This window comes from Rhinoraja longicauda, chromosome 38 (assembly GCF_053455715.1).
Source record: "Rhinoraja longicauda isolate Sanriku21f chromosome 38, sRhiLon1.1, whole genome shotgun sequence".
NCBI lineage: Eukaryota > Metazoa > Chordata > Chondrichthyes > Rajiformes > Arhynchobatidae > Rhinoraja > Rhinoraja longicauda.
Window position 1 is genome coordinate 6,067,952 of NC_135990.1, and position 21,845 is coordinate 6,089,796.

The 21,845-nt window shown below is 47.8% G+C and overlaps 1 protein-coding gene across 1 annotated transcript in view; it reads left to right on the forward strand.

The window, feature by feature from the left end:
- The first annotated feature begins 2,956 nt into the window (after nucleotides 1-2,956).
- LOC144610950 (protein ERGIC-53-like) overlaps nucleotides 2,957-21,845 on the forward strand; it is a 73,388-nt gene continuing 54,499 nt past the window's right edge. Inside the window, exons 1-6 of the mRNA XM_078429977.1 lie at nucleotides 2,957-3,186; nucleotides 10,608-10,762; nucleotides 11,647-11,754; nucleotides 14,063-14,124; nucleotides 16,760-16,859; nucleotides 18,535-18,658. Of these exons, the coding sequence (XP_078286103.1) occupies nucleotides 3,012-3,186; nucleotides 10,608-10,762; nucleotides 11,647-11,754; nucleotides 14,063-14,124; nucleotides 16,760-16,859; nucleotides 18,535-18,658 (724 nt within the window). The 5' untranslated portion in view covers nucleotides 2,957-3,011. The remainder of the gene's footprint in view (nucleotides 3,187-10,607; nucleotides 10,763-11,646; nucleotides 11,755-14,062; nucleotides 14,125-16,759; nucleotides 16,860-18,534; nucleotides 18,659-21,845) is intronic.

Consider the following 21,845-nt stretch of genomic DNA (forward strand, 5'->3'; position numbering starts at 1 on the left):
CCCAGCCAATTAACCTACATACCTGTACGTCTTTGGAGTGTGGGAGGAAACCGAAGATCTCGGAGGTCACGGGGAGAACGTACAAACTCATACAGACGGCGCCCGTAGTCAGCATCGAACCTGAATTTCCGGCGCTGCATTCACTGTAAGGCAGCAACTCTACCTCTGCGCCACCGAGTCACCCGTGATCAGCCATGATCACAATGAATGGCGGGGCTGGCTCGAAGGGCCAAATGGCCTCCTCCAACTATTTTCTATGTTTCTAAATCCAGAAGAGAGAGATATTCATGGTGAAGATACATACAAAAAGTTGGAGTAACTCAGCGGGACAGGCAGCATCTCTGGAGAGAAGGAATGGGTGACGTTTCGGGTCAAGACCTTTCTTCCTGATGTTTCAGGTCGAGACCTTTCATGGTGCTAGATTTGCAATGGTTAGTGTCTAGTTTATAATGTTATAATGGTTCTGTTCACATCGCTTCCATATCATGAGCTCTTACACCCCAAGAGATCTCTCTGCCATTGCACACCCTGTTTCCAACTGTTACACATTACATGACATTTATAATCCTGAGATAGTGTATTGCCAATGTTCTGGCCATGCAACACGTTAATTTTTATCGTGTTTTAAGCTGGAAGGGGCATAATCCACAACCAGGGGCCACAGTCTAAGAATAAAGGGGAGGCCATTTAAAACTGAGGTGAGAAAAAACTTTTTCACCCAGAGAGTTGTGAATTTGTGGAATTCTCTGCCACAGAAGTCAGTGGAGGCCAATTCACTGGATGAATTTAAAAGAGAGTTAGATAGAGCTCTAGTGCTAGTGGAATCAAGGGATACGGGGAGAAGGCAGGCAACGGTTACTGATTGTGGATGATCAGCCGTGATCAAAATGAATGGCGGTGCTGGCTCGAAGGGCCAAATAGCCTCCTGCACCTATTTTCTATAATTTGAAGCTGATTTGCGGGGCAATTTTCTTTACGGAGTGGTGTGTGCGGGAACGCGCTGCCAGGGGTGGTAGTGGAGGCAGATACGATAGTGGCGTTTAAGAGGCTTTTGGATAGGCACATGGATAATGGAAATGGTGTGATAGGATCGCATGCAGGCAGAAGAAATTAGTTTAATCTGACTTCATGTTTGTATGGACATTATGGGCTTAAGCTCTTGTTCCTGTACTGTATAATTCTATGTGTTGGAAAGAACAGCAGATGCTGGTTCAAATCGAAGGTAGGCACAAAATGCTGGAGTAACTCAGCGGGACAGGCAGCATCTCTGGAGAGAAGGGTCTCGACCCATAACGTCACCCATTCCTTCTCTCCAGAGATGCCGCCTGTCCCGCTGAGTTACTCCGGCATTTTGTGTCTACCTTTGTATTATTCTATGTTCAATCTTCCCATCTCACCAGCATTGTGCCTTGCCTTCAGCTCGACAGGTGCTGAACCTTGCCTGGGTGTTTCAGAACTCCAACCTCAGCCTTGGATCCACCTATCACTCCCCACTCTTTTTGCACCTCTGTCTTCAGCTGGATTAACTGAATTAAACCGTTTAGAGTTTAGTTTATTGTCCCGTGTACCAGGGTACAGTGAAAAGCTTTTGTTGCGTGCTAACCAGTCAGCAGAAAGACAATACATGATTACAATCGAGCCATACACCGATCAGCCAAAACATTATGACCACTGACAGGCGAAGTGAATAACATTGATTATCTTGTTACAATGGTAACTGTCAAGGGGTGGGATATATTAGGCAGCAAGTGAACAGTCAGTTCTTGAAGTTGATGTGTTGGATGCAGGAGAAATGGGCAGGAGTAAAGACCTGAGCGACTTTGACAAGGGCCAAATTGTTATGGCCAGACGACTGGGTCAGAGCATCTCTGAAACGGCAAGGCTTGTGGGGTGCTCCCGGTCAGCAGTGGTGAGTACCGACCGACAGTGGTCCGAGGAGGGACAAACCAGCGACAGACAGGGTGTTGGGCGCCCAAGGCTCATCGATGTGCGAAGGCAACGAAGGCTATCCCGTCTGGTCCGAACCGACAGAGGGTCTACTGTGGCACGTCACAGAAAATTTTAATGGTGGTCACGGGAGGAATGTGTCACAATACACAGTGCATCGCACCCTGCTGCGTATGGGGCTGCACACGGAGGACCAACAGCATATTAGGCAGGTGGTCACAATGTTTTGGCTCATCAGGTCAATAATGTTTTTGCTCATCGATGGCAGCGGATTCCAGGCACCCACTATTCACTGTGTACTAAAAACAAAAACTTTCTCTGCAAATCTCCTTTAAACTTTCGAAGGTATCACAAAATGCTGGAGTAACTCAGCAGGTCAGGCAGCATCTCAGGAGAGAGGGAAGGGGTGACGTTTCGGGTCCAGACTGATGGATCAGTCTGAAGAAGGGTCTCGACCCGAAACGTCCCCATTCCCTTCTTCAGACTGATCCATCAGTCTGAAGAAGGGTATCCCATTCCCTCTCTCCTGAGATGCTGCCTGACCTGCTGAGTTACTCCAGCATTTTAGACAATAGGTGCAGGAGGAGGCCATTCTGCCCTTCGAGCCAGCACCGCCATTCAATGTGATCATGGCTGATCATTCTCAATCAGTACCCCGTTCCTGCCTTCTCCCCTTACCCCCTGACTCCGCTATCCTTAAGAGCTCTATCCAGCTCTCTCTTGAATGCATTCAGAGAATTGGCCTCCACTGCCTTCTGAGGCAGAGAATTCCACAGATTCACAACTCTCTGACTGAAATTTTTTTCCCCTCATTTTGTGATTTGTACCAGAATCTGCAGTTATTTTCCTTTAAACTTTCCCCTCTCTGACCTAACCTTTAAAGCAGTGCCTGTGTTTCAGCTGGCTGGGACCTGTGAACACCACGTTGAGTGAGATAGGAACCTTGTTGACCCGAGTAGAAGCTCTTAACCCAGCCGGCGACAGCCAATAGATAACTGCCTAGTGGCTGCTCTGTCGACCAGGATTTCGACGCCGGCTCAGCTCAGCTCAGTGCAGGGCGAGCGATGCTGTCTGTTGTTGTTGTGTCAGCGTTGCCCTTCTTTATCTGCCTGCTGGCCGCTCCCACCTCCAGCCAGAGAGCGGAGGGGCCACGTCGCAGGTTCGAGTACAAACACAGCTTCAAGGGACCGCACTTGGTCTTGAGGGACGGCTCCATCCCCTTCTGGACCCACCATGGCAGTAAGTTTCAACCGTCTCCTGTACTCAATGCTCTCACTCTTACCCCCCACCCCCTTCTCTCTGTGTTTCTGTTTGCCACCTGACCCATTGCAACCCTAATCAGCCTCGGGTTGTGTTTGTATTTATTCACAAAATGCTGGAGTAACTCAGCAGGTCACTCAGTAACTCAGCAATTCACCACCACATCTTGACTCAGGTTTTGTTTGGGCATTTCTGCATTGCTGTGTTGTTTAAGACTTTTATATTTCGCTGGACGTGTTGCTTTTCGTGTTATATATATATATCTCAACAAACTTCAATGTCCAGATGTTGAAAGTCTTAATGGGGGGGGGGGGGGAAATAAAAGTGGAGAAAGATGTACATGAAGTTTCCACCTTTGCTGTGAAACGTCCCCGTCCTTAGCGGCTTCCTCTGCTCCATGGAGGCGTGCGTTTGATACACACGTGTAAAGTCTCAGCAATGAGAGAGAGAGCACGGGACAGACAATGCTGGAACAAGACTGCCAGCCCGCACTGCTTGTACCCAACATAATGGCAAGTTACCACAACCACAGAGCAGTGCTGGACTTCTATCTACCTCTCGATAACCCTCGGACTGTCTTTGATAGGACTTTGCTGGCTTTACCTTGCTTTAAACGTTATTATTCCCCTACCATGTATCGTATACCTCCTACAGCCATTCGGCTATTAAACGCAACAACCTCAAATAAGCTCTGAACAACATAAACTATTATTGTTAATGCACTATTATTTGTGTGTGTTGGGGGGGGGGGGGTTGTGTGTAGGTATGCGTGCGTGTGTATATATGTATATGACCTATATATGTCACACATATATACACATGTGTGTATATATATACACATGTATATATATACACATATATATATATATATACATATGTATATATATGCATATATATACATATGTGTATATATATGCATATATATACATGTGTATATACATATATATACATACACACACACATATATATATATGTATATACATGTGTATATATATATACACACATGTATATATATATATGTATATACATGCATATGTATATACATGTGTGTATATATATGTATATATACATGTGTATATATATACATATATATATATATATGTATATATACATGTGTATATATACGTGTATATATATGTATATATGTGTATATGTATGTGTGTATATATATGTGTGTGTGTGTGTGTATATTTGTGAGTGTATATATCATATCATATCATATATTTTCAGCCGGAAACAGGCCTTTTCGGCCCTCCAAGTCCGTGCCGCCCAGCGATCCCCGTACATTAACACTATCCTACACCCACTAGGGACAATTTTTACATTTACCCAGCCAATTAACCTACATACCTGTACGTCTTTGGACGTACACACACTGAACTATTTTCTTCTCACTCGTTTATTATATTGTTTACAATGTACTATGTTCACATATTCTGTTGTGCTGCTGCAAGTAAGAATTTCATTGTTCTATCTGGGACACACGACAATCTTGACTCTTGATGTATCTATAGATGGATCGATTGGAATCATGTGTTGTCTTTCTGCTGACAAGTTAGCACACAACAAAAAGCTTTTCACTGTTCGCCTCTGTGCACGTGACAATAAACGGAACTGGTTAAACCTATCTCATTGCCTGTATGTGATCCATATCCCTCCACTCCCTGTGTTTCCATGTTCCTATTTAAAAGCTTCTTAAATCCTATTATTGTATCTGCCTCCACCATCATCCCTACACTGTTCCAGGCATCCACCACACTGTGTGGAGCGGGAAAAAAACTTGTCCTGCACATCTCTTTTAAACTTTGCTCTCTCACCTTAAAGCTATGCCCTCTAGTTTAGTTTAGAGATACAGCGCGGAAGCAGGCCCTTCGGCCCTCCGCCGACCAGCGATCCCCGCACACTAACACTATCCTACGCACACGAGGGACAATTTTTACATTTACCAAGCCAATTAACCTACAAACCTGCACGTCTTTGGAGTGTGGGAGAAAACTGAAGATCTCGGAGAAAACCCACGCAGGTCACGGGGAGAACGTACAAACTCCGTACAGACAGCACCCGTAGTCAGGATCGAACCCGGGTCTCTGGCGCTGTAAGGCAGCACCGCTACCGCTGCGCCACCGTGCCACCCTTTAGTCTTTAACGTTTTCAGCTTGGGTAAAAGATTCTGATCAGCGCCTCTCAAAATTGTATTAACGTCTATCACAGTCTAGGGTCCTTCCACTGCAGGACATTGAGGGCCAGAGTCCCCCCTCAAACTGGGGAAGGGATATCACCCCATGAGGCCCACATGTGTGGCAACGTGCCACTGGCAGGTGTGCTTGGTTTGAGAAACGTTGCAAACACGACTGAATACGACGCTTAAGAATGTATAGACGCTGAGAATGTCAAACGGGCTTTTGCACAGTCCTTCATTCTGAATAAAGTTTACTATTACACAAATTTTAAAAAGGCATTCTTCTATCAAGTCTGATGGGCATGTTTAGTTTGAAGTTTAGAGATAGAACTTGGAAACAGGCCCTTCGGCCCATTGAGCCCACGCCGACCAGCAATCACCTGCACGCTTGTTCCATGTTATCCCACTTTCTCATCCTGCACACGAGGGGCAACTTACAGACGCCAATTAACCTACAAACCGGTACGTCTTTGGAATGTGGACCGTGGAGTTTGGAATGTGGAAACAGGAGCACCCGGAGAAAGACCACCTGGTGACAGGGAGAACGTGCAAACTCCACACAGACAGTGCCCGAGGTCAGAATCGAACCAGGATCACCTGGTGCTGAGGCAGACACTCCGCCACTGCTCCTCTGTGCTGCCTTTGATGTTAGCAAGATCCAGAGCCATTTTAAGCCTCACTTCTTATACTTGCAGAGAACAGAAGGAGGCTATTCAACCCATCTAGTCCATGCCAGCCCTTGGGATCTACATCCATTCTGCCTCTGCTTTATTCTTTAGACCTCCTATCGTCGTGGCGATCCCTCGAGGTCGAGGATGATGGCTTACGTTCTGTTGTTTTTATGAACTCTCAGGTGGCTTATGAGTCAAATCCTGGCGTTGAAAGTTCTTTGGCATTCAGGGCAGGTGAATCCAGATGTCAGATCTGGCTTTGGTTGTTGCTGCCTCTCTTTTACTCCGACCATTTGGTTCAGCAGTGGGTCAGCACAGTGGCGCAGCGGTAGAGCTACAACCTTACAGCACCAGAGACCCGGGTTCGATCCTGACTACGGGAGCTGTCTGTACGGAGTTTGTACGTTCTCCCCGTGACCTGCTTGGGTTTTCTCTGAGATCTTCGGTTTCCTCCCGCACTCCAAAGACGTACAGGTTTGCAGGTGAATTGGCTTGGTATAAATGTAAAATTGGCCCTAGTGTGTGTAGGAAAGTGTTGATATGCGGGGATAGTGTTAATGTGCGGGGACTCGTCTGAAGAAGGGTCTCGACCCAAAATGTCACCCATTCCTTCTATCCAGAGATGCTGGCTGTCCTGCTGAATTACTCCAGCATTTTGTGTCTATCGTTGGTTTAGACCAGCATCTGCAGTTCCTTCCTACACCCTTAAAGAAACATGAATTTGATGTACCGTGTGTGAAAGCTTCCACTGTAGATAACATCCAGATTTAAGACTGGAGCGACTAGGCTTGTATACACTGGAATTTAGACGGATGAGAGGAGATCTTATCGAAACGTATAAGATTATTAAGGGGTTGGACACGTTAGAGGCAGGAAACATGTTCCCAATGTTGGGGGAGTCCAGAACCAGGGGCCACCGTTTAAGAATAAGGGGTAGGCCATTTAGAACTGAGATGAGGAAAAACTTTTTCAGTTGTGAATATGTGAAATTCTCTGCCTCAGAAGGCAGTGGAGGCCAATTCTCTGAATACATTCAAGAGAGAGCTAAATAGAGCTCTTAAGAATAGCGGAGTCAGGGGGTATGGGGAGAAGGCAGGAACGGGGGTACTGATTGAGAATGATCAGCCATGATCACATTGAATGGCGGTGCTGGCTCGAAGGGCCGAATGGCCTACTCCTGCGTCTATTGTCTATTGTCTAAATGTAGTTTAGTTTAGGGATACAGTGCAGAAATAGGCCCTTTGGCCCACCGAGTCCATGCTGACCAGCGATCCCTGTGCACTAACACTATCCTGCACAAACTAGGGATAAGTTTACAATTATACCAAGACAATTAACCTACATCCCTGTATGTATTTGGAGTGTGCGAAGAAACTGGAGAAAACCCACGTGGTCACAGGGAGAACACATAAACTCCATACAGACAGCACCTGTGGGCAGCATCGAGCCCATGTCTCTGTTCTTGTAAGGCAGTAACTCTACCGCTACACCACCCTGCCACTCCCCAGTAAAACATTGTCACTTCTGATATACCAAACAGTCGTTGATTAATGGAGACACAAGAAATTACAGAGGCTGCAGAAAGCACAAAGTGCTGGAGTAACTCAGCGGTTCAGGCAGAATATCTGGAGGACATGGATAGATGATGTTTCGTTACTTCAGTATGTTGGATGTTAACAATGTTAATGTTGAGTAACTCCAGAACTTTGTGTTTTTAATAGTTGATTAACTATGGTTTTCTCCGTTACATGAGAGGCTTGCATTTCTATAGTGCTTTTTAATGACACAAGGAAGACACAAAGTGTCTTTACAGCTCATAATGTAATGCGAACAGGATATGCTGGAAACATTTGGGTCAGGAACCATCTCACAGAGTCATAGAGCTGTGTTTAGTTTAAAGATGCAGCATGGAAACAGGGTCTTCGGCCCACTCAGTCTGCACCGACCAGCGATCTCTGCACACACTAGGGACAATTTACATTTACAAAACCTACAAACCTGTACGTCTTTGGAATGCGGGAGGAAACCGATGATCTCGGAGAAAACCCACGCGGTCACGGGGAGAACGTACAAACTCTGTACAGACAGCACCTGTGGTCGGGATTGAACCCGGGTCTCTGGCGCTGTGAGGTAGCAACTCTACCACTGGGCCGCCATGCCAATACACTGTGGAACCAGGGCCTTTGGCCCACCACGTTCATGCTGACCATGTGGGCCTACTAGGCACAAGAGCTGCGAGGTGAGTGAGGGAAAGTTTAAATGAGAAGTGCGGGGCACATTCTTTTACACAGAGAGTGGTGCGCATTGCCAGGGGTGGTGGTGAAGACAGATATGATAGTGGCGTTTAAGAGGCTTTTAGATCGGCACATGGAAGTGCAGGGAATAGTGGGCTATGGATCACGTACAGGCAGATGAGAGCAGTTAAACTTGGCATCAAGTTCAGCACAACATTATCACGTTCCTGTGCTGTCGTGTTCTATGTTCTGAGTTATTTTGTCCCATTTGTCCCCTCGCTATCTAAACCCTCCCTATCCATATACCTGTCCAATCCATCTAAGATAGGCACAGAATTCTGGAGTAACTCAGCAGGACAGGCAGCATCTCTGGCTAGAGATTCCTTCTATTGAATTGAATTGAACAAGTCTATTGGCCAAGTATGTGCACATGCAAGGAATGTGCCTTGGTGCTCCGCTCGCAAGTAACAACACGAACACACAGTAATCAATTAAGAATAAGGCCTAAAACATTAAAACATGAAGAATCCAACATTATAGTTTACACATGTGAATGAAATAAAATACCAGAGCAAAAGGAGGCTACCCAACATATCCAGAGATGCTGCCTGTCCCGTTGAGTTACTCCAGCAGTTTGTGTCTTATCTTTGGTGTAAACCAGCATCTGCAGTTCCTTCCTACAAGGTCCATATCTAGTATAAGAAGATAACTGCAGATGCTGGTACAAATCGAAGGTATTTATTCACAAAATGCTGGAGTAACTCAGCAGGTCAGGCAGCATCTCTGGAGAGAAGGAATGGGTGACGTTTCGGGTCGAGACCCTTCTTCAGACTGATATATATCCATATATCCTATAACAAAATAACTGCAGATGCTGGTACAAATCGATTTATTCACAAAATGCTGGAGTAACTCAGCAGGTCAGGCAGCATCTCGGGAGAGAAAGAATGGGTGACGTTTCGGTCGAGACAGTCTGAAGAAGGGTCTCGACCCGAAACGTCACCCATTCCTTCTCTCCATATATCCTATCTATGTATCTTTCTGGAAAGAGAATAAGAGTTGACATTTCAGTTAGCGGACCCTTCATCGAAACGACATGTGGGCAAAGAATTTTAATTTTGTTGATTTCTTCATTGGTGTAACTTCTGGGAAGCCTCGTCATCCTTGCTCCTACTGCACAGATCTCCACTTCCACTGACGTCCTTTGAAGTTAGATGCCTGTTCAGCCATCCGCAACCCAAAGGAAGAAAATGGGAAGATTTTAATTCTACAAAGTGGTGTTCCTGTAACGTTTCCTTGTGCACTGGGATGTGATTACAGACTTTAGACAGGGGGACCTGTGGTGAGATTATAACCTGTCAAGCTAATAAAAAGTAGACAGGTCTGTGTAATCCTATAAATGTTGCCATGACTGCATCTAAGTGCTATTTTAGTACGACGTATTGTGAAGAATTTTAGCTGGGATTAAAATAAATGATCCTCCACATTTGATACATCAAAGTAACTGGAGTCATACAGCATGGAAACCGACCCTTCGGCCCAACGTGCCCATGCCAACCAAGATGCCCTATCTACGTTAGTCCCCTGCCTACATTTGACCCACTGCCCTTTAATTTTTCCTAGACAAGTACTCATCCAAATGTCTTTTAAATGTTGAAACAGCACCTGCCTCAACTGAAAAAAAACTGCTTAAAAAGTTGTTTAGGAAGGAACTACAGATGTTAGTTTACACCAAAGATAGACACAAAATGCTGGAGTAACTCAGCGGGACAGGCAGCATCTCTGGAGAGATGGAATGGGTGACGTTTCGGGTTGAGAGAAGGGTCTCGACCCGAAACGTCACCCATTCCTTCTCTCCAGAGATGCTGCCCATCCCGCTGAGTTACTCCAGCATTTTGTGTCTATCTTCAATTAACTTTACAGTGATTATTGATCACCAGCTTTTGATGATGATCTGCTCTCTGGGATGGTCCACATATGGTCTGTGAGAGGAGCTGGGATGTGGTGGATGTGGCCCAGGGCTCACAGTGACCAGTGTTTATAAGAACTGGTTTTCTCATTTTCCTGTTGACTGGACTTCTCGCAGTTACCCCATGCTCTTAGGTAGACACAACATGCTGGAGTGACTCAGTGGGTCAGGCAGCATCTCTGGGGAGAAGGAATGGGTGACGTTTCGGGTCGAGACCCTTCTCCAGAGATGCTGCCTGACCCGCTGAGTTACTCCAGCGTTTTGTGTCCGCCTTCGATGTAAACCAGCATCTGCACTTTTTTTTCCTCTTTCTTGAATAGCAACTTTAACCATTGATTATTTTTCAGATGCCCTCCCGAGGCCAGACCAGGTGCGGATTGTGCCTTCGATACGAAGCCAAAGTGGTTCCGTTTGGACCAAGAACAGTGTCGCCTTTCCAAACTGGGAAATTAACGTTGCTATCCGGATCACGGGCAGAAACCGGATTGGCGCCGATGGGCTGGTGTGTTCATGTTCAAGGTTTTACTACAACCCTGCCCGGATTAGTGGAGTAACTCAGCAGGTCAGGCACCATCTCTGGAGAGAAGGAATGGGTGACGTTTTAGGTCGAGAGCCTTCTTCAGACTGAACCTTTTTCCCCCGGATGGAAAAAACAAAAGACTGACGAAGGGTCTCGACCCAAAACGTCACCCATTCCTTCTCTCCAGAGATGCTGCCTGACCCGCTGAGTTACTCCAGCATTTTGTGTCTACCTTCGATTTAAACCAGCATCTGCAGTTTTCGTTCCTGTACATCTAACCAGCGATCACCTGTTCGCTCAGGTTCTATCTTACACAAGAGAGACAATTTACAGAAGCCGATTAGCCTCCATACCTGCATGTCTTTGGGATGTCGGAGGGAATCCACGTGGTCATGGGGTGAACGTGCAAACTCTGCCCAGACAGCACCCGTAGTCGGGATCGACCCCGGGCCACTGGCGCTGTGAGACACCTAAGTTTTGGGTGGCATGATTCCCAGCTTGGATTTTGGGGGTCGTTGGGGGGGGGGGGGGGGTCCTGGGTTGGGAATGGCAAGCACAAAACGCACATGTTCAACAAATCCTGGAGTGAATGTGACAAGTGTCTTTGCCACAGAAGGCAGTGGAGGCCTATTCACTGGATGTATTCAAGAAAGAGTTAGATAGAGCTCTTAGGGCTAACGGAATCAAGGGATATGGGGAGAAGGCAGGAACGGGGTGCTGATTTAGGATGACCAGCCATGATCATATTGAATGGCGGTGCTGGATCCGAAGGCCGAACGGTCTACTCCTGCACCTATTGTCTATGTTTCTAAGTGTACTTGTTTGTTGAGATACGTGAATGTGACGTGAGCCGTCTGCTTCTTCAGGCCTTGTGGTACAGCAAAGAGAAGGGGCCGGCGGGACCGGTGTACGGGGCAGCCGACCAGTGGAACGGTGTCGGCGTTTTCTTTGATACTTTTGACAACGACGGCAGGGTAAGTCTGACGGAGCGAGGCGTGAGCCTTGTTGAGTTTGTTTTTGTAAATTAACAAGGGGAGGTGTTGGGGTTGTCAACTGTCCCATAATAGCCAGGGCATCGCGCATTTTGGGCTAAATTGGTTTGTCCGGTACAGGATCGTCATTGTCCTGTATTATGCTTGGGGGGACACTGTAGGCCCGGACGCTGTAGGCCCGGACGCTGTAGGCCCGGACGCTGTAGGCCCGGACGCTGTAGGCCCGGACCCTGTAGGCCCGGACCCTGTAGGCCCGGACCCTGTAGGCCCGGACCCTGTAGGCCCGGACCCTGTAGGCCCGGACCCTGTAGGCCCGGACCCTGTAGGCCCGGACGGTGTAGGCCCGGACGGTGTAGGCCCGGACGGTGTAGGCCCGGACGGTGTAGGCCCGGACGGTGTAGGCCCGGACGGTGTAGGCCCGGACGGTGTAGGCCCGGACGGTGTAGGCTAATGGAGTGTGTTCGGGGAGCAGGGCCGAGTGTGTTCGCCTAACGGAGGTTACGTAGCAACCCGACTCCCGGCCTGGGCGGCTGCTATTGGTGGAGCGGGAGCACGTGGCCGCTGGCTGGGCGTGGGGTGTGATGTCACCTTTTGTCCCTTATTTGGGAGTGAGAAAGTTGGCAACCCTAGGAGGTGTCGACCCTATGACCAAGGAAGCACGGCAAAGCCTCTACTTCCCCAGATGGCTACTGTAATTCATTATGCCTCCCATTCCAATGGGAAAGGGTGCAGAGGAGATTTACGAGGATGTTGCCAGGACTCGGGAGGGGGGGGGGTCTGAGCTCTAGGGAGGTTGAGTCGGCTGGGACTCTATTCCCAGGAGCGCAGGTGGATGAGGGGTGATCTGAAAGAGGTGTCTCTTGCCCAGAGTTGGGGAATCGAGAACCAGAGGACATAGGTTTGTAGGTTAATTAGCTTGGAATAACATGGTGCCCAGAACTGAACACAATACTCTAAATGCGGTCTCGCCAACACCTTATACAACTCCAACATGACCTCCCAACTTCTATACAAAATACTCTGACTGATGAAGGCCAATGTGCCAAACGCCTTTTTAACCACCCTCTCTACATGTGACTCCACCTTCAAGGAACCATGTACCTGCACTCCTAGATCCCTCTGCTCTACAACACTCCCCAGAGCCCTACCATTCACTGTGCCAGTCCTGCCCGTATTAGACTTCCCAAAATGCAACACCTCGCATTTCTCTGCATTAAATTCCATCAACCATTCCTCCGCCCACCTGGCCAATCGATCCAGATCCTCCTGCAATTTTTCACAACCATCTTCACTATCTACAAAATCACCCACTTTTGTGTCATCTGCAAACTTGCTAATATTGCCGTGTTTGTTCTCATCCAAATCATTGATATAGATAACAAACAGTAACAATCCCAGTATCGAACCCTGAGGCACACCACCAGTCACAGGCCTCCAGTCCAAGAAGCAACCTTCCACCATCATCCTCTGCCTCCTTCCATCAAGCCACTTTTCTATCCATTCAGCTCTCCTTGGATCCCATGAGATCTAACCTTCCAGAGCAGACTACCATGCGGAACCTTGTTGAATGCTTTGCTGAAGTCCATATATCTAGATTTTGATTTTTTGTGGGATTTTTTAGATTTTGAGATACAGCGCGGAAACAGGCCCTTCGGCCCACCGAGTCCGCACCGCCCAGCGATCCCCACACATTAACACTATCCTACACACACTAGGGACAATTTTTACATTTACCCAGTCAATTAACCTACAAACCTGTACGTCTTTGGAGTGTGGGAGGAAACCGAATATCTCGGAAAAAACCCAAGCAGGTCACGGGGAGAACGTACAAACTCCGTACAGATGGTGCCCGTAGTCAGGATCGAACCTGAGTCTCCGGCGCTGCATTCGCTGTAAGGCAGCAACTCTACCGCTGCGCCACCGTGCCGCCCTGCCCTCATCGACCTTTTTGGTCACGTCTTCAAACAAACTTGATCAGATTTGAGAGACACGACCACCCACGTACAAACCCATGCTGACTATCATTCATCAGATGGGACATGTTGGCCAGGATGGGCAAGTTGGGCCAAAGGGCCTGTTTCCACGCTGCATCACTCTATGACGCTATTCTCAGCTTCAGTCCAACCAGAGGCTCTTGCAGAAAATGGCCGAATTGCCTCGGCAAATGTAAATCTCTCGATTGTCGTTAATTAGGTCGTTTTCACAGATGCAACAGATGTTGATCTTTGACCTTTGATGGATCCATTGGATGAAAGGCTAATCAACTTTTCTCTCTTCCGCTGGCTTCTAGAAAAACAACCCAGTTGTGCTGGTGGTGGGAAATGATGGACAGATTACCTATGATCACATGACGTGAGTTGTCATTTATTTTGTCGTGTTGAATTTTTTGATTTAAGAAAAAGTAATTGTGCTCGTTGATGTCTTTGGTGACAATAGACAATAGGTGCAGGAGGAGGCCATTCGGCCCTTCAAGCCAGCACCGCCATTCAATGTGATCATGGCTGATCATTCTCATTCAGTACCCCTTTCCTGCCTTCTCCCCATACCCCCTGACTCCGCTATCCTTAAGAGCTCTATCTAGCTCTCTCTTGAATGCATTCAGAGAATTGGCCTCCACTGCCTTCTGAGGCAGAGAATTCCACAGATTTACAACTCTCTGACTGAAAAGGTTTTTCCTCATCTCAGTTCTAAATGGCCTACCCCTTATTCTTAAACTGTGGCCCCTTGTTCTGGACTTCCCCAACATTGGGAACATGTTTCCTGCCTCTAACGTGTCCACCCCTTAATAATCTTATACGTTTCGATAAGATCTCCTCTCATCCTTCTAAATTCCAGTGTATCCAAGACTTTTTAAAGAAATCACAGACAGTGACTATTGAGTATAGAAGTTGGGAGGTCATGTTGCACCTATGTGAGACAGTGAGGCCACATTTAGAGTAACGTGTTCAGTTTTGGGTACCATGCCAGAGGGAAGATGCTGTCAGGTTGGAAAGGGTGCAGAGAAGATTTGCGAGAATGTTGCCAGGACTTGAGGGCCTGAGCTATAAGGAGAGGTTGGGCATGCCCGGAGTGCAGGTGGATGAGGGGTGATCTTGCAGAGGTGCACAAAATCATGAGGGGAATAGATCGGGTAGACACCTCCTCCAACCTCATCTATTGCATCCGTGCTCCAGGTGTCAACTTATTTACATCGGCGAAACCAAGCGCAGGCTCGGCGATCGCTTCTCTCAACACCTGCGCTCGGTCTGCGTTGGCCAAACTGATCTCCCGGTGGCCGAGCACTTCAACTCCCCCTCCCATTCCCAGTCTGACCTTTCTGTCATGGGCCTCCTCCAGTGCCATAGTGAGGCCCACTGGAAATTGGAGGAACAGAACCAAATATTCGCCTGGGCAGCTTGCAGCCCAGTGGTATGAACATTGACTTCTCCAACTTTAGATAGTTCCTCTGTCCCTCTCTTCCCCTCCCCTTTCCCAGTTCTCCCTCTATCTTCCTGTCTCCACCTATATCCTTCCTTTGTCCCGCCCCCCTGACATCAGTCTGAAGAAGGGTCTCGACCCGAAACGTCACCCATTCCTTCTCTCCTGAGATGCTGCCTGACCTGCTGAGTTACTCCAGCATTTTGTGAATAAATACCTTCGATTTGTACCAGCATCTGCAGTTATTTTCTTAGACGCACAGAGTCTCTTGCCCAGAGTACTGGAAATGAGAACCAGAGGTTTAAGGCGAGGGGGGGGGGGGGGGAGGTTTAATTGGAACCTGAGGGGTAACGTTTTACACAGAGGGTGGTGGGTGTATGGAACAAGCTGCCAGAGGAGGTAGTTGAGGCAGGGACAATATTAAACACCACAACCTCCAAATTTACAATTTTTTGTTGTTGTTTATTATGGATTTTCCAGAGTACCATGTTTACATATATGTTGTGTTGCTGATGGCTGTAATGGCTGATGATATAATTCTTATCAAGCATTGACAAAATATTTTTGAAATGCGAACTGTGCTTTGTGGCACAGCTGGTAGAGCCTCTGTCTCACGGCGCCAGAGACCCGGGTTCCATCCCGAGCTCGCTGATGTCTGTGTGAAGCTTGCATGTTCTCCCTGGGACCACGTGGGTTTCCTCCGGGTGCTCTGATTTTCTCTCACATCCCATAGTTGTAAATCTGTGGAATTCTCTGCCTCAGAAGGCAGTGGAAGCCAATTCTCTGGATGCATTCAAGAGCGAGCTAGATAGAGCTCTTAAGGATAGCAGAGTCAGGGGGTATGGGGAGAAGACAGGAACGGGGTACTGATTGAGAATGATCAGCCATGATCACATTGAATGGTGGTGCTGGCTCGAAGGGCCGAATGCCCTACTCCTGCATCTATTGTCTATTGTCTATTGTTAAAGGCGGGTGGTTTTGATTTAGAGATTTAGAGATACAGCACAGAAACAGGCTCTTCGGCCCACCGGGTCCGCGCCGCCCAGCGATCCCCGCACATTAACTCTATCCTACACCCACTGGGGACAATTTTTTTATTTTTTTTACATTTGCCCAGCCAATTAACATACAAACCTGTTCGCCTTTGGAGCTTGATTGACCTCTCTAAATTGCCTCGAATGTGTCAGGAGTAAATGAGCAAGTGGGATAACTTAAAACTACTGATTCAAATCGATGGTAGGTGCGGACTCAGTGGGCTGAATGGCCTGTTTCCTTGCTGTGTCTTTCAATCAATCGATGAAATCAACTCGAATATAGACACAAAAAAGATGGAGTAACTCAATGGGTCAGGCAGCATCTCTGAAGGAAAGGAATAGGTGATGTTTCAAGTTCCCGAAACGTCACCTGTTCCTTTTCTCCAGAGATGCTGTCTGACCCGCTGAGTTACCCCAGCTTTTTGTGTCTATCTTCGGTTGAAACCAGCATCTGCAGTTCCTTCCAGCACAATTAAACGGACTCGTCCATTTTAGAAACAGTTGATAAAACTCTCTGCTTTCAATCCTTTGTGCAGAGACGGGGCTGGCCAGGCTCTGGGATGGTGTTTGCGTGACTATCGCAACAGCTATCAGGCTGTACGAGTGAGGATACGGTATTACCAGAAGGCACTGCAGGTACGCAACGCTGGAATGGCGACAAACTCTGGCTTGCTGTTCAAACTTAGTGCTACACCTTGAACTGATGCTTTAGAAGGATGAGAGGAGATCTTATCGAAACGTATAAGATTATTAAGGGGTTGGACACGTTAGAGGCAGGAAACATGTTCCCAATGTTGGGGGAGTCCAGAACCAGGGGCCACAGTTTAAGAATAGGGGGTCGGCCATTTAGAACTGAGATGAGGAAAAACTTTTTCAGTCAGAGAGTTGTGAATCTGTGGAATTCTCTGCCTCAGAAGGCAGTGGAGGCCAGTTCTCTGGATGCATTCAAGAGAGAGCTAGATAGAACTCTTAAGGATAGCGGAGTCAGGGGGTATGGGGAGAAGGCAGGAACGGGGTACTGATTGAGAATGATCAGCCATGATCACATTGAATAGCGGTGCGTACAGGCTCGAAGGGCCGAATGGCCTCCTCCTGCACCTATTGTCTATTGACTATTGTTTCCCGTCTAGATTTGGTTGTCAGTCTGAAGAAGGGTCTCGACCCGAAACGTCACCCATTCCTTCTCTCCCGAGATGCTGCCTGACCTGCTGAGTTACTCCAGCACTTTGTGAATAAATAGATTTGGTTGTCGTTGAGTCTGCATGTCCTTTCCATTCTCCCCAACCTCTTGCTCATTCATGGAGACATTAGGGATACAGGTTGACATCTACGGTTTGATATTGAGGTGATCAATACTCTTGGGTCCATCAAAGCCTCTACTTCCTCGAAGATTCGGGATGTTGGTGAATACTCTCCCGCATCTCCACAGGTGTGCCGTGGAGAGTTTGTAGACTGGTTGCATCACGGCCTTGTTTGTCAACCTGAATGCTAAGTTGAGGAGGGGTGGGTTTAATCGGAACCTGAGGGGCAACCTTCTTTAAACAGAGGGTGGTGGGTACATGGAATGAGCTGGCAGATGAGGTAGGTGAGTACTATTACAATGTTTAAAAAACAATTAGACAGGTACATGGATAGGGCAGGTTTAGAGGGAGACTAGACACAGTGGACCTGTTGTGCCCAAACCTCTTCTGCATTGGTACAGCACTCTCTCCTCCCCCTCCCTCCCTCCCCCTCCCCCTTCCCTCCCTCCTCTCCCTACTTCCCCTCCCTCTCCCCCTCCCTCCCGCCTCCCCCTCCCCATCCCTCCCTCCCCCTCCCATCCCTCCTCCCTCCTTCCCTCCTCCCCCCCTCCTCCCCTCCACCCTCCCCCCCTCCCCCCTTCCCCTCCCCCTCCCCCCACTCCATCCCCTCAACCCCCCTTATCCTCCCCTCCACTCCCCCCCTCCCTCTACCCCCTCCCCCCTCCCTCCCCAGGAGATAGATTTAAACTTTAAAATGTGAATAACTTAAAAAATATAACACACGATTTCAATGAAACTTCTTCCATTAGCACCGAAGGGACGACGGTGAGTAAGGTGGGCCTAAAACTGTCGCGCTATCGTGTACCGTTTTGGCTGTAGTTCAGGAACAAACAAACAAACAAACAAACAAACAAACAAACGAGAGTTTTGGTATATAGATGGGCCAAATGCAGGCAGGTGGGACTAGTGCAGATGGGGCATGTTGGTCGGCCTGGGCAAGGTGGACTGAAGATGCTGTTTGCACACTGCACGACTCTAAGGTAATGCTCTGTCCCTGTCTTCCTCCACAGGTTTACTTAAATCTAGGGAGGGATGATATCGCTGAGAACTATGAGTTGTGCACTGAAGTCACCGACATGAACCTACCATTGGACGGACACTTTGGAGTGTCCTCAGCCACAGGGGCAGTTGCTGGTGAGAGTCCTTGACCACTGTGGCCACGTTGATGGGGGAATGCATTTCTGTTTGGTTTTAAGGTCCTTTTGGTCAATAATTTCACAGATATTTGTGGAGTTTGCACATTATCTTTCTGACCACTTGGGTTTCCTTCCACACATGGGCGGCACGGTAGCGCAGCGGTAGAGTTGCTGCTTTACAGCGAATGCAGCGCCGGAGACTCAGGTTCGATCCTGACTATGGGTGCTGCACTGTAAGGAGTTTGTACGTTCTCCCCGTGACCTGCGTGGGTTTTCTCCGAGATCTTCGGTTTCCTCCCACACTCCAAAGACGTACAGGTATGTAGGTTAATTGGCTGGGTAAATGTATAAATTGTCCCTAGTGGGTGTAGGATAGTGTTAATGTACGGGGATCACTGGGCGGCACGGACTTGGTGGGCCGAAAAGGCCTGTTTCCGGCTGTATATATATGATATGATATGATATGATCCCAAAGGCGTGCGGGTTTGTGGGTTAACTATACATAGAGTCATAGAGTGATACAGAGTGGAAACAGGCCCTTCGGCCCAACTTGCCCACACTGGCCAACATGTCCCAGCTACACTAGTCCCACCTGCCAGCATTTGGTCCATATCCCTCCAAACCTGTCCAATCCATGTGCCTGTCTAACTGTTTCTTAAATGTTGGAATAGACCCAATCTCAACTACCTCCTCTGGCAGCTCGGTCAGTAAACCCACCACCCTCTGTGTGAAAAAGTTACTCCTCAGATTCCTATTCAATCTTTTCCCCTTCACCTTGAACCTATGTCCTCTGGTCCTCGATTCACCTACTCTGGGCAAGAGACACTGTACTTCTACCCAATCTATTCCTCTCATGATGTTATACACCTCTATAAGATCATCCCTTGACCTCCTGTGTTCCTGGGAAGAAAGTCTTAGCCTGCTCAACCTCTCCGTATAGCTCAGACCTTTGAGTCCTGGCAACATCCTTGAAAATCTTCTCTGTACCCTTTCCAGCTTGACAACATCTTTCCCATAACATGGTGCCCAGAACTGAACAAGTTGGGCCTTTGTCCATGCCGCGTGACCCTACGACGTAGAATTATACAGAACAAACAGGCCATTCAGCCCATTGAGTTCATGCCAACCATCAAGTACCTACCAATCCCATTTTATTCGCTGCATGTTTGTATCAGCTTGCACCAGATTCTACCATGTGCTGTAAGTTGTTCCTAGTGTTTTGTCTTTGTGATGCGAGAGAAAACAAGAAAACACCTGGAGGAAACTCATGCAGTCACAGGGAGAACATGCAAACTGCACACAGACACGAGCCAAGGTCAGGATTGAACCCAGGTCTCTGGCGCCAAGAGGCTCTAGCCCTACCAGCTGTGTCACAGTGCCGGAACCTATTGAACAAAGTTTGACCCTGCGCTCGATATTGGGACAAATGACCTAAAGAGTGGGCAAAGGGATAGATTTTGAGGTTTTCTGGTCCTAGATTCTCCCACAAGTGAAGCATCCTCTCCACATACCGTGGCAGCATGGTGGCGCAGTGGTAGAGTGGCCTTGCAGCGCCGGAGACCCGGGTTCGATCCCGACTGGGAGTGCAAGAAAATAAGTGCAGGTGCTGGTACAAATCGAAGGTATTTATTTCACAAAATGCTGGCGTAACTCAGCAGGTCAGGCAGCATCTCAGGAGGGAAGGAATGGGTGACGTTTCGGGTCGAGACTGAAGAAGGGTCTCGACCCGAAACGTCACCCATTCCTTCTCTCCTGAGATGCTGCCTGACCTGCTGAGTTACTCCAGCATTTTGTGAAATTAAAATACGACTACGGGTGCTGTCAGTACGGAGTTTGCACGTTCTCCCCGCGACCCCCGTGGGTTTTCTCCGAGATCTTCGGTTTCCTCCCACACTCCGAAGACGTACAGGTTTGTAGGTCAGTTGGCTTGGTGTACGTGTAAATTGACCCTCGTGCGTGTAGGATAGTGTTAGTGTGCGGGGTTCGCTGGCCGGTGCGAACGCGACGGGCCGAAGGGCCTGTTTCCGTGCGGTATCGCTAATCTAAACTAAAAACACATCCACTCTATCCGGGCCTTTCACAGTTTTATTAGTGAAGGAGAGAAAGCAGGTTGCTGAGGGGTGAAAACTGAGCCAATATCTCGGGTGGATAACTTACGGTGGGAAAGGTCAGATCTGCCCTGCTGAATGTTTCCAGAATGTTCTGCCTTTGGTTTGGTTTGGGTACCATCTAGTGACTAACAATGGAACCGTCAGAACCTTTATTCCAGGGTAGAAAGGTCCAACACTAGAGGGCATAGTTATAAAGTGAAAGACATACATACAGTGGATGTGGAGAGGATGTTTCCACTGGTGGGAGAGTCTAGGACCAGAGGTCACAGCCTCAGAGTGAAAGGGCGCTCTTTTAGAAAGGAGGTGAGGAGGAACTTCTTTAGTCAGAGGGTGGTGAATCTGTGAAACTCATTGCTACAGAGGGCAGTGGAGGCCAAGTCAATGGATATTTTTGAGGCAGAGATAGACAGATTCTTGATTAGAATGGGAGTCAAGGATTATGGGGAGAAAGCAGGAAAATGGGATTAGGAGGCAGAGATCAGCCACGATTGAACACGTGCATCTTTGGAATGGCAGCAGGCTGGAATATACAGAGTGACTTCCATAACAAGTTACATTGTGTCAGGGCAGAAACATATGAATGAATAAGTTTATTGGCCACGTGTGTGCATATACAAGGAATGTGCCTTGGTGCTCCGCTCACAAACGACAACACAAACATACAGTTAACAATTAAGAACAAAGCATAACCACATCAAAACAATAAGGATACAATATTACGGTCTAAACATGTGGGTGAAAATAAACCAGAGCAAAAAAGAGACCACAGACTTTGGTTATTGAGTAGAAATACTACCCGTGGGGATAAAAGCTGTTTTGATGTCTGGCTGTGGCTGCTTTGACAGTCCGGAGTCGCCTTCCAGAGGGAAGTGCTTCAAAGAGTTTGTGGCCAGGGTGAGAGGGGTCAGAGATGATTTTTCCCGCTCGCTTCCTGGCCCTTGCAGTGTACAGTTCGTCAATGGGGGGAAGGTTGTCTATGAGTATCCTGATATTTCTAATCTATTGCATCTATTTGTCGCGCAGAAACGGGTCATTTGGCACAACACTGCTGGTTTCTGTGTAGGATGGAACTGC